Genomic DNA, 17,107 nt, shown 5'->3' with positions numbered 1-17,107 from the left:
TTCTGCTGTTCCTTAAATAAGATTGTGCTTTCAAATTTTTTGCCAATAACGACAAAAATGACTGTCGGCCAAAAAGTAGCAAAGCCAGCTCTGGTGCTAGAAAAAACCATAATAAAAACAGGGCTTTACTGAGTTTTTAGAAGAAGAATAACTAGTACAACCGAAGGTTCAAGAGAACCCGAGAAATTGTACTGAATTCTTTTTCTTCTTCGCGTATTAGTCGATTTGAGGTTTTACATGGGATTTTACTTATTTGAAGAAACGCTTTGCTTTTACTTGAAAAAGAAGAACTTAAATCTGGCCCTGGAGCTGCGATAAAACCATTTAAAGCCTTTTTTTGTCAACTTTTAAGGTATATTGGTTTAATTTCTAGGATGACACTAAAAGTGTCCTTTTTTGCTGAATTTGACACTTTAGTCCCAAAAAGTTTTTGCAATCCTGCAAGCGACCAAGCATCTTTATGAAGAAACAGAAGAGATACATAGTTTAATTTTTTCTGAATGGCCTATTTGAGAGGTGATGATACTACTTGATGAATTGTAGTTCCTATGTTTAATGTATTTTTTTCAATTAATTTTTTTGTATCCATTCTATCCCAGTGTAACAAGCCTTTGTAGTATATACCCCATGTTTACTTCTGGGATGGGCCATTATGGAGATTATAGAGGTACACTTAAATAAGAATAAACCAAATTTATTTCCCATCCCCGAAAAGCTCCTATCTAAACTTTATCATAGAATTTGTTCAGGGTCAAATGAACTAAATTTTCAAGCTTTTTGTATCAGTTTTCAAAAGGTGGCTCAATCCCCTCTAGGCAAGACCATTGCCTATTTGAATGGGATATACTGACGTCTTCACAGCTTAACGTGCCTGTTAAAGTGCTTCAAACAAAATCTCACCATCAACTAAGAGTATATCTGACCATACCTGTGCACAGAGCATCAAAGTCAGTGTATAGCCTCTGATATTTCAACTTTTAGAGTCAAAAGATTTACTGCACAATATCTAATCAGATTCAAGTCAAATAAGGAGCACCCACTTACAGTTGTCCATTTCAACACACAGAGTGAGTTAAAATATAAAGGGCTGAATAATCTTGACAGAAAAGCCCTTGTTTGATGAAACAGAAGAAAGGAAATCAGTAAGGTATAAGTAGTCTTCATAATGTTTTTGGAAGGGGGGTGTCGCTTTACTTGTGGGCACAGAGCACTGAACCCAGTGTATATCCTCTGATATTTCAACTTTTAGAGTCAAAACATTTACTGCACAATATCTAATCAGATTCAAGTCAGTACAAGCCAAATAAAGAGCACCCACTTACAGTTGTCCATTTCAACTCACAGAGTGAGTTAAATATAAGGGCTGAATAATCTTGACAGAAAAGCCCTTGCTTGATGAAACAGAAGAAAGGAAATCAGTAAGGTATAGTCTTCTTAATGTTGAAGGGGGTGTCACTTTGCTTGTGGGGGGATTGGTAACTTGTTAAGTACCCTGTAGCCCATATTATATATTTCACATGGGTTTTTTATTCTTGATTTTGTCACCATTGACCAAGTTTTTGAGGAAACTGGTTTTAATAAGAGTGATGCTAGCAAAGGTATATACTACTACTACTACTAATAACTCACTGCAGCACCAAACCGCCTGAGGCCAACACAGCTACGCACGCTCCTCCTCCAACCTAATCTATTTAAAGCCTCCCTCTTTACACCCTCCCAGGAAGTTCCCATTTCCTTTAAATCAGGTTGGGAGCTTCAGTTACCTTGGTAGTATTATTAGTAAAGATGGTGGGAGCAGTGAAGATGTTAAAAGTAGAATAGCTAAAGCTCAGGGTGTTTTTTCACAGTTAAAAAAAGTTTGGAAGAATAGAAAGATAAGCCTACAAACCAAGATTAGAATATTGGAAGCTACAGTGATGACAGTGGTTAAATATGGCTCTGAAGCATGGACACTCCGAAAAGCAGATGAAAATTTACTAGATGTTTTCCAAAGGTATATAGGCTAAACAATATCTAAAATAAGAAAAAAGGTATCATCTTTGATGGTCCATAAAGGGCTTAAAATTGAATTTGTAACAAAAGAAATTATTATATTCAGAAAGAGCATACAAAAAGGCATCATGTTTTATGTTCACTTCATTCATTAGTCATAAATGTGGACTGCTCAATATTTGGAAAAATAAATCCCATTAAATAGATATCCTTGTAATATATAACTGTTGCTATATATTTTTACAAAGGGGGGGGCAGTAGGGGCAAAATGTATTGGAAGCCCAATCAGAATGTGTTAACTACAGTTTTTCTATATATTGTGGGTGTAAGTCCAGAACAGTGGTTCTTAAATTTACCTTAAATTTACCTTAAATTGCACTGGCCGGCGAATAAGGTTGGGTGAACATCCTGTAGATTCGCCGGTTGAGTGATGGAGGTGGAAGTGCGTTGTCTAGTTCTGTTGAGTAGATCCACTGGCCTCCCAGTGTAGTTTCCACTCCATCGCTGCCCAGTCTCGGTCAATTGCTTTTTTGAAGTTGTCAACAGTTTTGGACTGAACTGTTTCTTCACTAAGGGAATTCCACAGTGGAACAGCACGAGTTGAGAAGAAGTTGGAACGTTCTCTCCGTGAGCTTCTTTGTTGCTGGAGCTTCTTGGTGTGGCCCCGGGTGTGGCTAGAGAGCGACTTATTAAAAAGCCCTGGTGTGACACCATTCTCCAGCAGCTTGTGGGTCAGGATTGCATCTCCGCGTTTCCTCCTGTACGTCAGGGTTGGGAGCTTGAGTTTCTTGAGGCGTTCAGGGTACGAGAGGTTCTTACATTTGGTTGGTAGTTTTGTAGCCCTCTGCTGAACGCTCTCAAGGATCTTCTTGTCCACGACATAGTGGGGAACGGCAAGAGAGACTCCGTACTCAAGTTGCGGTCTGACCAGTCCTGTATATAGCTTCCTGATTGTCCTGGGAGATCTACTGGTGATATTACGTCTGATGAGAACAAGGGACCTGTTGCCTTTTGCAGCTAGGTATTTGCTGTGACTATGGAATTTCATTTTGTCATCAACAATGACCCCAAGGTCTCTTTCTTCGGTGACAGTTTCCAAAGTTATGAGCTTCCCAGTACAATCTGTCATTGTATATGTCATTCCTGGGTTCTTAGGGCCAAGATGTAGGACTTTGCACTTTTCAGCATTAAACTCGAGGGACCAGGAAGAGGACCAGTTGTTGAGGGTGTGCAGATCTGCCTGCAGAGCTGTGCACTGTTGGTTGTTTGCGACTGGGCCAAACAATTTCGAGTCGTCTGCAAACAGTTTAAGGTCATTTTGCACTGACTGGGCTGAGTCATTGATGAACATGTTGAAGAGGGTAGGTCCCAGTTTAGTTCCTTGCGGAACTCCGCTGAGCACTGGAGTTGGGTTTGACATGATTTGATTCCCCTCCTCATCATACATCATCACCCTCTGTATTCTATCCTTGAGAAACTGGATAATCCATTCCCTTACATCTTGGTGGAGTTGATAGAACTCTAGTTTCCTTTCCAGGTACGAGTGTACTACCTTCTCGAAAGCTTTGGCTTGGTCCAGCAAGAGTACGTCAACTGGAAGGCCTTCCTCAATCATCTTGGTGATTATGTCATATGATTGAATTAGGTTTGTCTCCACAGAGCGACCCTTCCTGAAACCATGTTGTCCATCGTATAACAGGCTGTTAGTTTCCAGATGTGCAACGATTGCATCATTTAAGACGCCTTCCATGACTTTTGATGGGACAGAAGTCTGGCTGATGGGTCTGTAATTCTGTGGTTTATCTTTCTGTCCTTTTTTGAAAACTGGCATGACATTTGCTGTTTTCCAGTCAGAGGGAATAGTTTTGGAAGCTATTGACATCTGGAATATTCTTGTCAGGGGTTCCGCTATTTCAGCTGCGGTCTCCTTCAGCAACCTAGGATGGATGCCATCGGGTCCCTTTGCCTTGGATGGGTCCAAAGTTTTTAGGCGCTTGTAAGTATCACAAGCTGTGAACTGGATCGGTGGCATAGGGCGTTTGATGTGGGTGGTTGGCATATCCGGTGGGGGGCATCCAGGGTCTTTAGAGAAATTTGACGAGAAGCATTGATTGAGGGTATCTGCCATTACCAATGGGTCGGTTATTTTGGTTCCATCGCTGGAGGTAAAATGATGGATCAACCTGCGGCTTGGGTTGTTTGAAGTGACATATCTCCAAAACTTTTTTGGATTGGTTTTTGCCTCTAGTGCTATCGACTCCTCATATCTTATGGTTGCTTTTCTGGTCGCATTTCTCAGTTTGTTCCTGGCCTTTTTGTACTGCTCTAGATGGGCTGCACTCTCACAATTTTTATACTTTTTCCAAGCTTTCTTTTTCTTATTAATGACTTTTTTTTAGCTGTGGTGACATATACGGAAGGGTTCTGGGACGTTCTGAGAAGTAAGTTTTCGTATGCTTCAACTCAAGACTCAGTAGTATGTCCTTGAAAAGCTCCCAGGATGCTTCAGTGTCTTGTTGCAAGGAGTTTTCCCATTCAATCTCTTGTAGGTCCTGGCGTATTTTCTTGTAATCAACAAACGTTCGTTTGATTTTGTTGGTTGGTATCCGATTCAAGATTATTGCACTCAGGATACAAAGATGGTCGCTTGCTCCAAGGGGGGGTAAGTTTGCTGTTGACATAATTTTTTCGGGGTTGTTTGACAGAACGAGATCAAGGAGAGATGGAGTTTGATGATCTCTATGTCTGGTAGGGAACTCAACTGTCTGGACCAGCAGGTTATCAGCAAAGGCTTCAAGAGTTGGATTGGTATAGTTGTTTTGAAGAGTAAAGCCTAAACCATCGACCCACCTGGTGTCCGGCATGTTAAAGTCTCCTGCGATGATGACATTTTTGGGGTTACATATTGTCATTTCATTTATAATATTTGCCACATACTGAAATGATTCTTCGGAGTTGGGGGAGGAAGGGCTACGGTAAATCACGCCAATTCTAAACTTTTCAGACCCTACTGTCAATTCAACCAGGATAGACTACCCAAAAATAATTGGCACTTGTGAAAAGGTCAATGTTATTTACCTTCAAGGCTGACTTGATGTATATGGCAACTCCTCTCCTCACATTGGGTCTATCCAGATTCGAAATGACTGTGTATCCTGGTATCTGAATATGGCTATCCTCCAGTCTATTTTGAGAGTTTTTTGGGCAAATTTCACTTAAGCACACAACGTCTATATCTTCGTGAGCCAGCAACACTTTTAGCTCATTCAGCTTGTTTGGCAAGGAGTCAATGTTTGTTGACAACACTTTCATCACTTGTTTCTGTCTGCTTCTTCTTCTTCCTGAGCCCGCTGGAACTAGCACGTCATCGTTGGATGACGGACTTTCGTCTGCTTTGCTAGATGCTGCGTCAGTTGAATAAGAATCTGGCGAGTTGTATTCCGATTCAACAGAAAGAACGCAGCTAGTGTCAGATTTGGCAGTTTCAAAACTGCATTCCGATGAATGTTCTTGAGCTGATATGGAACTACTATATAATACACTGTTAAATGACACTAAACTACTATTTACATGTCTTTCGTCTGGCTGTGCATCTAGTGCTCCATCGCCCCCAATGCTGGGGGTGGAGCTCGCTGACCGTTTTTTGAAACGACTTTGCCGTTCCGTACTCCGAGGTCAGTCTCACCGTTTGCAATCCGTCTTTTAAGTTCCTCTGTAGCGCTCTTACGTTTAGCTCTGTCCTCTCGGGACTCATTGCTGTGGAACTGTATGTCTGCTTTCAGCTCGACGGATTTTTTCAAGATCTTTACCTTGGTGGCAATGTCTGTAACACTAAAAAGAATCGGGGGAGGGCGGTCTGGGACTTGCTGGGTGGGTGGGTTGTTTGCACCGAGTCTTTTCAGGTTCAGAATTTTGACGCCGGGGAGACTATAATCTGAGGCTAGGTGCTGGATCACAAAGTTTGTATCATCGTCTGTAGGTGAGACACCGTAAGCGATGAGGTTCAGTTTCCTGCGTTGTCTGTCCCTATCCTGCCTCATCACTTTTAGGACTTGGTCCTCTAGGTCAGTACCAACTTTTCCCTCCGCGACTAGTTTAGAAATTCTGCTATCAACATCAGCAACAGAACACTTAGATGCCATGTCTCTTTCAATGTTGGAGATCCGATCACTGAGTGGGTTTACTGCCTCGCTTATTTCTTTTGTGATACTGTCCTTAAATAAGTCGAACGAATCATCAAACTTTTTTGTGATTCGATCTTCAAACTCGGAAAGGAGGGTTTTTACTTGGTTACCAATGTTACTTTGATTGGACGACTGCGGTGCCCTGAGTTTGCACACTGGGCATACCCACTGGCAACCAATTCTCCTTGTCATCTTTGTGAAAAGATTGTACTCAGCCAGGGGCATCTCCAAACACTTTATACACAGCCAATTTTCACAAGAATCACATTCAAGGGCAGATGAGTTAGGGTCTAATGCTACCGCGCACGCTGAGCATTTGTCTTGGCCTTTAATCGGACTGTCTTTCTTCCGCTTAGATGACTGCGATGCCATCTGTGGTTCTTTCTCGAAAAGTCTGTAATTAGTTCGTACTCGTAGGTGGCAGCACTTTTATTCACAACCGCGGTTCTGGAAGTCTAACACTGGTCCATATTACACAGGAAAAGTTCTTTTTTCTGGTTCTACAGTTTTGGTTTAGTATATTTGCCAATTTTGTTCTTTGGTTAGTGTTCTATGTCCGCCACAATTCACTATTATTCACAGAGCAAAAAACAGCTGGTGTTGCCATATTGCATCACCATCATCATCTTCTTGAGAAAGAATTGTTAGATATTCCTTAAAGTGACATAAAATCAAGTTGCTATCAAGTCATGGCTAATTGGAGATAAAGCCAAGACACATAGCCTGAGCAATAGACAAAGCTGGCACATGCCTTTTTCAGGATAGTATAAAAATGAGGTAATTTTCCCTTTTTGATAGATAGTCTATCATACAGGATCCTCAGTGCTGTTAGGGACATGTCCCTGTATCAACACTCTCTAGACAGCTGTCAGATGTTCCATCAAGATTGTGTTCCTCTGAGTCCATGGCTATCTGGGTTTTGTAATCGAAACCAAGGGTAAGGTTATAACCTAGTCTATGATTCATGTGTGTTAAAATGCTCTCTCCAAAATTGATTGAGGCCATTTTTGAAACTATTCAAGGTTTCCTGTTTCCCAACTATTTCTGGCAGTGAGTTCCAGTTAGCCATTGCTCAGACACTCCAAAAGTTGTCCCTTGATCTATTTACTGCAATAAGTTTGAATTTTTTTTCTTGGTGTCCTCTTGTGTTGTGCTGCTAAGTTTGAAACACTTAGATAACTAAATTTTTGTAAAACTCTATAAGTGGCTTGTCATACTTAAAATAGAGCATATAAACATGATTTAGGAGGCTTATAAACATGATCTACAGACCCCACTACACAACAGACTAGAAACTCTGGAATAGTACTTAAGCCTATTACAGTCATTAAGTTGAGGGACAATTTCTTGATTATATAAGCTTTAGATGAATTGAAATCCCTCTCAGAAGCATTTGCGAAATAAAAGCCCTACCAATATTAAAAATTGTCTAAACTGATTAGGGAATACATTTCTACACACATGAATCTTGATACCAAAAATGACTGGTAGGATTCTGGAGAATGTTAAAACAAGGATCATTTTCTATTGAAAATGAGGATTCTGCAATTAAAATAATCCCCAAGGAGCTTGACCTTGTCAACACTGAAATGCCAGAAGAGATGGACTGAAATTAGCACTATTTTTTAATAGTGTGAAGCTTAAAACAATAAACTTGTAAATGTTAACTTCGGCTCAACCAACATATTACCCAGCTGACATTACCTGACTGAAATGGGGGGTCATTGTCATTATTAGCTATTGAAAAAATTGGCCTTTTTTTTTGCCATTTATCCAGAAGATGGTGTCAGATTTCCTCTGGTAGTTTTAGCTTGTCTAGTGCTTGGAGATGGATGCACCATTTAAGTTTTACCATGGCAGAGAGAGCAGTAGAGGTAGGTCAAATGAAGTTAAAATATGTTGGCTGTAAACACTAAGGTTAACTTTGAAATAGGCAATGACATAGATTTGTTCTCCTTGTTCCATCTTGCTTAAGCTTTAGATTTGCCTTGTGGCCATGTCACTCCTTAAATAAATAAAATGTTTGTATCCTGCTGGTGGAATACCATTAGTTACAGAGTGAACGCCATAATGGACTGCCTTTAGTCATACAGTGGAACAAGGTAACATGAGACTGAAGCAGCTTATAAATAAAAGTAACTATGCTGGTTTGTGAAATCTGGGTGACAGCAGTAAACATTATTCACAAGTAGCAAATTTATCATTATTTTTTTTAATATACTGTGTGTTGTATAAGTACTATAACTTGATAGTTGGTGAAGCTGGAGAAGAAAAGAACTCAGTTAGAGTTCTACAATGGTGTTAAAATAAATACTTTTTGTGGAGTCTGTTGTGTATATGCATACATCTGCATTAAATCATCCAATTAGTTTAATCAAGTTGGCACATTTTGTTGTTTCTAGCAACCTGCATGGTGATTTTATCTAAAAAGCCCATAGCACAATAAATCAGACAACAATTTTGACCACCTGTAGCTACCTTATGAGTCGCCATAATTGGCTGTAGATTAAACACTCGGCTTGTTTGCTGTTGTGGAGCTTGTCTGCACTGAGTTGCATGTACATCTGGTGCAGCAAAGTTTAAAAGATAAAGTGCGTTCAAGAATATACAACTTATATCAAATAACTGAAAAAAATATAGTAAATCATACGTTTTTGTTTAATGAATGTTCACTTGTGTGGGTAAAAGATCCAAGATGCAATCGATTAAAACCAAGATGTCCAGTGGGAGGCATAGCTAAGGTGGGAAGTTTTTTTCATTATTTGGAATCCACAATGGATTATTGTGGCTGCTCTTTGGTGTCTAGTAGACCAACATGCGAGTATGAATAAATGCAAGGTTTAAACTTTAGGTAAGGTTTTTTTCCAGTGAAGAATTTATTGGCAATTCTATTGGTCTTTGCTATTGTTTTATGCCAGTATCAGAACTCAAAAATCCTTATCAGTTGGGGCCTAATGTTAAAAGAGATATCTACTGTATTGTACTCCTTACAAATGCTATCAATTGTGTTGCCTACTTTGGTAGGGATACCTACAGGAATTGCTCTAGTAGGGAAACTTCCATCAATTTCAACATTTTATTAATAATTTCTTTGAAATAAGAATATGCAAAATTAGTTTGTATTGCACTGAAGGCACTCAGAAAACTTACTCTTGTACTTAGTTTTTACTTTCTCTTAGTGAAAGTTATTGCTACTTGCTGCTTATTTTTTGTTCTATTTTATAGTTTTTGCATTTCAGGAAGATTTGCTGACATTCCGTCTTACAGAAGAGGAGTTCTCTACTTTCTATGTTTTGTAGCCTTGAATATCTCCAATCACTAAGTGTACTACTACCATTTTGATAACTTTTAGAAAATTTATATTAATTTCAAAGATGTTAGAACCAGAAAGCTATTTTGAACCTCCTGTTGTCAAAAAAGGTAAGTTTAGCTCTTTTATTGGTTTAGTTTTTTAATAGGCATTTGAATCGAAAGTGTTGCCTATAGTAAAGTCCATAAGGCTTTAATGTTGGTATTTTTTTTTTCAGAGGCGCTCATTCAATAGGAAATCGGAAGTTCTAGTTCCCTTTATAAGAGTGGAAAGTGATCGTAGGGAAACCAGACTCCCCCCCCCCCGTCCACGCCCTCATTTCCCCAAATGCATCCAATCAAAATTTTGAGATAGCCATTTTGGTTAAAATCAGACTAAATTAGTTTATCGATCAGATAACAAAAACTCCAGGGTGACATCCCGTTAGACCCAATGCAAGCATCGGTAGTAATGCCCTAGGGCATATAAGGTTTTTATGGAAGGGGTGGTCATATTAACTACAGAAGGGGCTCATTTGATGGAATATTGACAAATCCTATTGCCTTATTTAAGAGTGAAGAATGGCTGGAGGGCAATGAGCCTCCCTTGCATGCCTTCCGTCCTGAAATGTATCTGGTCAAAATTTTTAGATAGCCATTTTACATATTCCAAAGATCAGACAACAAAAACTCCAGGGTCGACAACCCCCTCCCCCTCTAGAGCCCCGGGGAACGTATTGTTAACCAACAAACAAATACAACGTAGAAACAATAGGGAAAGTTTTTTCAAGACAATGGAAATTATTTATGTAGATATTTCGGCCCTATGTCCAAGGGCCGTCTTCAGCACAATACAATACTATATATATATATAAAAGAACTTACATCAAATTGTGAGAATAAAACTGAATATAAAAACACTTATTAAAACAATTTTTTTTTAAAATATAGCCCTAGCATCCTTACTTCAGCGAAGTTCAACCAGGACTGGCGAAAAGAATGAAATGAAGAAATATAAACTCATTCAAACTAAAGAGAATAAAATGATTAGATGCAATTTCTTAAAGCTAATCTTGCTTGTTTAGCAGCCTGTCTCAAAGGCCTTTTCGTAGTTGGTTCAGTACTATTATAAATTGGTTTAGTAAAATATTTTGTTAGATCATTTTTAATTAAATTTGAGTATAAAGAATTTAGTGAGTATTCCCCCAAGTCCCTGTTCAAAGAAATATTTTTATTTATTTTGAGATTAATTTCAATTGATTCTCGAACCACCTGTTTTATTCCCAAATCATTACTAATGAGTGAAGAGTTTTCAAAAAGTATCATGTGGGACGGATTATTAAATATATGCCAACCTAGAGCAGAATCAAAGGAATTGTTGGAACCATTTGAAATTAAGGCCTTGTCTATGTCATTTTTATGCTGTTGTAACCTTTTGTCTAGATTCTGATGGGTCCTGCCGACATAGTATTTTCCGCAATCACAGGGTATTTGATAGACCCCTCTTTGGCGAGTAACTGGGGTCTTATCTTTACCCGAATTTAAGAAATTGATGATTTTAAAATTATTAGTAAAAACTACGTACAGATTATTTTTTGTGCAAATATTTTTTAATTTTGTTGTAATCTTTGGGATATACGGAAGATAGACAATATTTGAGGGCTTATCAATAGCCTCACATTGTGAAGTATCTTCTTCGATTTTACAAGAATGTCTTTTTATTCTACGGCTAATTATTTTATTTACAAAAGGAATGGGGTATCCATTACCAAAAAGAATATCTCTGATAAAATTTATTTCTGCATTTATATATGAATGGGAGCAAATATTTAGGGCACGATCAATGAGGGAAATTACAACTGCTCTTTTAACTTGTGGGGGGTGATTTGAATTAAAGTGAAGATATCTATTGTTTTGTGTTGGCTTTCGATATATAGTAAAATCCAGTTTATCAGCATTACGAATAATTAATACATCTAAAAACGGTAGTTTATTTTCAATTTCAACTTCAAGGGTGAACTGCAAATTTCGGTCATAAGTGTTAAGATGATCTAAGAAGCCCCGAAGTTCAGCTTCCCCATAATTCCAAAGTGAAATTACGTCATCCATATAACGACCCCAATAGACATGTTTTAGAAAATAAGAATTCAATGCCCAATTCTCAAGATTTTCGATGTAAATATTTGCTAGTAGCCCGGATAAAGGTGCCCCCATGGGTAATCCTTTTTTTTGCTGATAAAAAGAATCGCGAAATTGAAAATACATAGAAAACTTATTACAAATTTTAACAAGAGTCATTAAAACTTCACAATCAATTCCTGTCGCTGAAGTCTCGATCAAGTGGTAATTTTCTTCTATTTTGTTTTTTAATAATTCCTCTGAAATAGTTACATCTATATTTGTATACATGGAAACAATGTCGAAACTACTAACTATTGTGTTTTCTGAAATACTTGTGCTGCTAAGTTTTTTAATCAAATCTGCCGAGTTATGAATATAGGAATTTTGAGAATACAATAAAGGTTTGAAAGCTGCACAAAGCCATTTTCCAATATTGGCAGCGGGAGCTTTAGTACAAGCTACAATAGGTCTTAAGGGAATACCCTGTTTATGTATTTCTGGTAAACCGTAGAGTTTAGGACAGAAACTACCACGGGGAAAAAATTTATTGTATAGTTGTGGGGTGATTTTACCATTTTGTTTTAGCTGCTTTAATTCATTTATAATATTATTAGTGAACTGATCAGTAGGATCATGAGTTATTGTTTGATATGTAATTGTGTCATTTAAATGCGAAAAATTTTTGTTGTCATAGTCTGTTGTATTCATGACAACAAGTGAATTGCTTTTGTCTGCTTTAGTTATTATAATAGAAGGATCTTTTCGGAGATTAGATAGTATTTTTATGTCATGCAAATTTTCCGGTGTGGAATTAGTAGGAGGCTTAAACTTTTTTTGGCTATTATAGAGGATATTTATTAGACCAGATCTAACTTCATCCGGGTTAGAGACAGAAGGATAGTGTTTATGCAAAGCGGACTCTAGAGAGGAAACTATATCTGCCACAGGAACCTGTTTCGGTAGAAAAGAAAATTTTGGACCTTTTTCTAGTGTTTCGATTTCCTGGGGTTCCAATGTTTTAGAAGAGAGGTTAACGATAGCAGGCCCAGGAGTGAATCTTGGAGAATAAATACGGTTTCTCATCGAAGATTCATTTCGTAAGCCCTCTAATTTTTTATAGAGGCGTTCCTTGGACAAGCGAAAATCGTGGCTAAACAAATTCCTTTCTAATCTAACAACTTGAGCAAAATCAACAGTGGACAGGTTTTCCAGCAAAAAAGTTTCCAACGATTTTCTCTCTGAAGAAATAATATGTCGTTTCTGTTTTTTGGCCTTAATAATATGGACTAGGGTTTTTAACTGTAGTGTATGGGCAAATTGCGCTTCTTTTCGGGTATTTAAATGTAATTTATATCTTAAAGACTTGGGAATAAGGTTTTCCTTTCTACAGGATTCTAAAAATTTTTGTTGATTGATAATATTAGCATGTTTTTTACCTAGACTAATAAAATAAAAGATATCATAGGTCAACTGCTCCCCATAAGCTAGACGAAAATAGCGACGAAGACCACACTGCCTTTCCATAACAAACAAATACAACGTAGAAACAATAGGGAAAGTTTTTTCAAGACAATGGAAATTATTTATGTAGATATTTCGGCCCTATGTCCAAGGGCCGTCTTCAGCACAATACAATACTATATATATATATAAAAGAACTTACATCAAATTGTGAGAATAAAACTGAATATAAAAACACTTATTAAAACAATTTTTTTTTTAAAATATAGCCCTAGCATCCTTACTTCAGCGAAGTTCAACCAGGACTGGCGAAAAGAATGAAATGAAGAAATATAAACTCATTCAAACTAAAGAGAATAAAATGATTAGATGCAATTTCTTAAAGCTAATCTTGCTTGTTTAGCAGCCTGTCTCAAAGGCCTTTTCGTAGTTGGTTCAGTACTATTATAAATTGGTTTAGTAAAATATTTTGTTAGATCATTTTTAATTAAATTTGAGCATAAAGAATTTAGTGAGTATTCCCCCAAGTCCCTGTTCAAAGAAATATTTTTATTTATTTTGAGATTAATTTCAATTGATTCTCGAACCACCTGTTTTATTCCCAAATCATTACTAATGAGTGAAGAGTTTTCAAAAAGTATCATGTGGGACGGATTATTAAATATATGCCAACCTAGAGCAGAATCAAAGGAATTGTTGGAACCATTTGAAATTAAGGCCTTGTCTATGTCATTTTTATGCTGTTGTAACCTTTTGTCTAGATTCTGATGGGTCCTGCCGACATAGTATTTTCCGCAATCACAGGGTATTTGATAGACCCCTCTTTGGCGAGTAACTGGGGTCTTATCTTTACCCGAATTTAAGAAATTGATGATTTTAAAATTATTAGTAAAAACTACGTACAGATTATTTTTTGTGCAAATATTTTTTAATTTTGTTGTAATCTTTGGGATATACGGAAGATAGACAATATTTGAGGGCTTATCAATAGCCTCACATTGTGAAGTATCTTCTTCGATTTTACAAGAATGTCTTTTTATTCTACGGCTAATTATTTTATTTACAAAAGGAATGGGGTATCCATTACCAAAAAGAATATCTCTGATAAAATTTATTTCTGCATTTATATATGAATGGGAGCAAAAATAAACAGGGTATTCCCTTAAGACCTATTGTAGCTTGTACCAAAGCTCTCGCTGCCAATATTGGAAAATGGCTTTGTGCAGCTTTCAAACCTTTATTGTATTCTCAAAATTCCTATATTCATAACTCGGCAGATTTGATTAAAAAACTTAGCAGCACAAGTATTTCAGAAAACACAATAGTTAGTAGTTTCGACATTGTTTCCATGTATACAAATATAGATGTAACTATTTCAGAGGAATTATTACAATTTGATGTAAGTTCTTTTATATATATATATATAGTATTGTATTGTGCTGAAGACGGCCCTTGGACATAGGGCCGAAATATCTACATAAATAATTTCCATTGTCTTGAAAAAACTTTCCCTATTGTTTCTACGTTGTATTTGTTTGTTATGGAAAGGCAGTGTGGTCTTCGTCGCTATTGTTAACCGTTGCCCAGGGGCATATATGGTTTTTATGGAAGGGGTAGCTGTATGAGCTTTGGAGGGGGTTCATTTGATTGGACATTGAAAGTTCTATTTCCCCTTTTCAAAGTCAAAAGTGATTGAAGGGCAGATAAATTTCCCCATGCCCTCTTTTCTCCGAACTTATGCAATAAAATTTTTTGAGATAACCATTTTGTTGAAAATAGTTCAAGGATCAGATATTCAAAACTCTGGGAGATACACTCCCTCAGAGGGCAACTAACCCCTGCCCCATGCCTTCTTTTCTCCAAATACACCCAATACTAATTTTTAGATGGCCATTTTGTTTTAAAAAGTCCAAAGATCAGATAACAAAACCCTCGTGATCAACACAACCCCCAGAAACCGGGGGGGGGGAAGTGTTGTAAGTTATGTGTCAGTGGCATATGAGGTTTTTATGGAAAGGATAGTCTTATTACCTTTGGAGGGAGCTCTTTCGATCGAAAATTTTAAGTTCAAGTTCCCGTTGTAAGGATAAAAAGGGATCGGAAGGTAACTAGATTCCCCCTCGCCCTTTTCTCCAAATGAATTCGATCAACCTTTTGAGATAGTCATTTTATTAAAAATAGTTTATTTATCATATACCAATGCATATCGGGTTGACACAGTCACCCAAAACACGGGGTCAAGGGTTCTAAGCTGTTTCTCAGAGGTATATAAGGTTTTATGGAAATGAATAACAGTATATACTTTGGAGGATGCTCATTTGACTGGAAATTGAAAATTCTAGTTCCCCATTTTAATAGCCAAAAATAACCAAAGGGCAAAACCCACTACGCCCTCTTTCCTTCAAATATATTCAATCGAAAATCTGAGATAGCCATTGTGCTCAAAATAGCCCTAAGATTATATAACAATGCCTTTAGATTCAACCCAATCCCCCAGACCCTTGGGCCAAGGGTTGTAGGTTTTGCCCCTGGTGCATGTAAGATGGAAAAGGTGCCCGCGTACACTTTGGAGGAGACTCATTGGACTGGAAATCGGAAGTTCTATTTACCCCTTAAAGAGTCAAAAGTGATGAGAGTATTTGACTGAAAATTGAAAATTCTAGCTTCTTTTTAAGAGTAAAAATTGACTGGTGGGTAACTAACCCTTCCCTCCCTCATGCCCGCTTTTCCCCAAGTGTGTTGGATTGAAATTTTGACATTTTTTTCAAAATATTTCAGATTTCCAATAACTATGGTTCGGGATTTGAACCACCTCCCCCCGCCAGCCCTCGAGGAAAGAGCTGTAGATTATGGTGGTTACCCATCATTAACATATAAAGTTTTAATGGAAGGCCTGCGCGTATGAACTTTGGATGTGGCTAATTTGATTGGGAATTAAAATTTCCTTTGCCCTTCTTAAGAGACGAACATGATCAGAGGTTAACCTGCCCCCCTCTTCGCTCCCTTTTCTTCCCAAAGACATCCGATTCAGAATTTTAATAACCATTTCTTCCAAATAGTCCAAAATTCAAATAGTTGTTATCTAGGGGTTGAAAAGAGACGGATGCCAATTGCCCATCGGTAACATGAGAGGTTGTAGTATTAACTTTAGAGGGGGCTCATTTGATTGGAAATTGAAACTTCTAGCTTCTTTTGAGTCAAAAGTGATCACAGGTCATCTTGTCCAACCCTCCCCTCCCCCAACCCCTTCTCCTCAAAGGCATTCAGTCAAATTTTTAGATAACCACTTTATTTGAAATAGTTCAAAGGCCAAATAACTATGCCTCTGGAGTTGAAATTCCCCTCTCCCCTAGCCCCCAGGGAAAAGACTGTAAGTTATGAAACTTGCTTATTGTTACTTTCATATCTTGTTTACTTTCAGATTTTGATTTACTGATTGACGAGGTAGATTTTGTTTATGGGGCAAGAGGTGCAAGTTACGAAAGTTGCTTTTTGATACTTTGATGAAACTTAGATGTTAAAAAAATTGAAAGTAAACTTTGGAAAACTTAAAAAATGGCTATCAAAAACGGCCAGAATTAATTAAGTAAAGTTTTACGAAAAGAAGCTTTTCAAAGAAAAGTAAAGGTCATATTGAGCTTAAGATCTGTAGGAATAAAAACCTGTAATGATTCAAACTCAAAACGACTAGAAATTACTATCAAACAGTTCGTGGTAACGAACTGTAGTAAGGAGTGACCCGGCTCAATAGTAACCAAAACTCTAAAAAACGGAATTTTGTTACAATTGTACATCAAAAATCGCATTTTAATGCTGATTTTAGATATATATAAAGAAGAAATGAAATCCAGAACAAATAGATATTAAGTAAAAAATCATAGAGAACCAACATAGAACAGGTACCATACAAAATGAAAAAATTAATCTTAAAACGAGTAAAACTTAAATTAAATATGCCAATCAAGCTTAAAATGGACGAAAAAATCTTTTATTATTAAAGAATTAATAAAAGCCATAAACAACAGAGATTAAATAAACAATCACACTAAACAAACATACAA

At 37.3% G+C, this 17,107-nt stretch overlaps 1 protein-coding gene across 3 annotated transcripts in view; it reads left to right on the top strand.

The window, feature by feature from the left end:
• The first annotated feature begins 256 nt into the window (after nucleotides 1-256).
• Nucleotides 257-17,107, top strand: part of LOC136027989 (zinc finger protein 239-like) — a 31,120-nt gene continuing 14,269 nt past the window's right edge. The window contains exons 1-2 of one of the 3 annotated variants that reach the window (XM_065705503.1): nucleotides 257-352; nucleotides 9,416-9,596. In XM_065705503.1, coding sequence (XP_065561575.1) covers nucleotides 9,551-9,596 — 46 coding nt within the window. In that variant the 5' untranslated portion in view covers nucleotides 257-352; nucleotides 9,416-9,550. Of the gene's footprint in view, nucleotides 353-426; nucleotides 558-9,415; nucleotides 9,597-17,107 lie in introns of those variants that run through there. The other 2 variants (XM_065705501.1, XM_065705502.1) reach the window with 2 other exon arrangements.

The sequence above is a fragment of the Artemia franciscana genome, chromosome 6 (assembly GCF_032884065.1).
Source record: "Artemia franciscana chromosome 6, ASM3288406v1, whole genome shotgun sequence".
NCBI classification, from domain to species: Eukaryota; Metazoa; Arthropoda; class Branchiopoda; order Anostraca; family Artemiidae; genus Artemia; species Artemia franciscana.
Note: the sequence above shows the minus strand (reverse complement) of the source record. Positions and strands in the feature narration are given on the sequence as shown.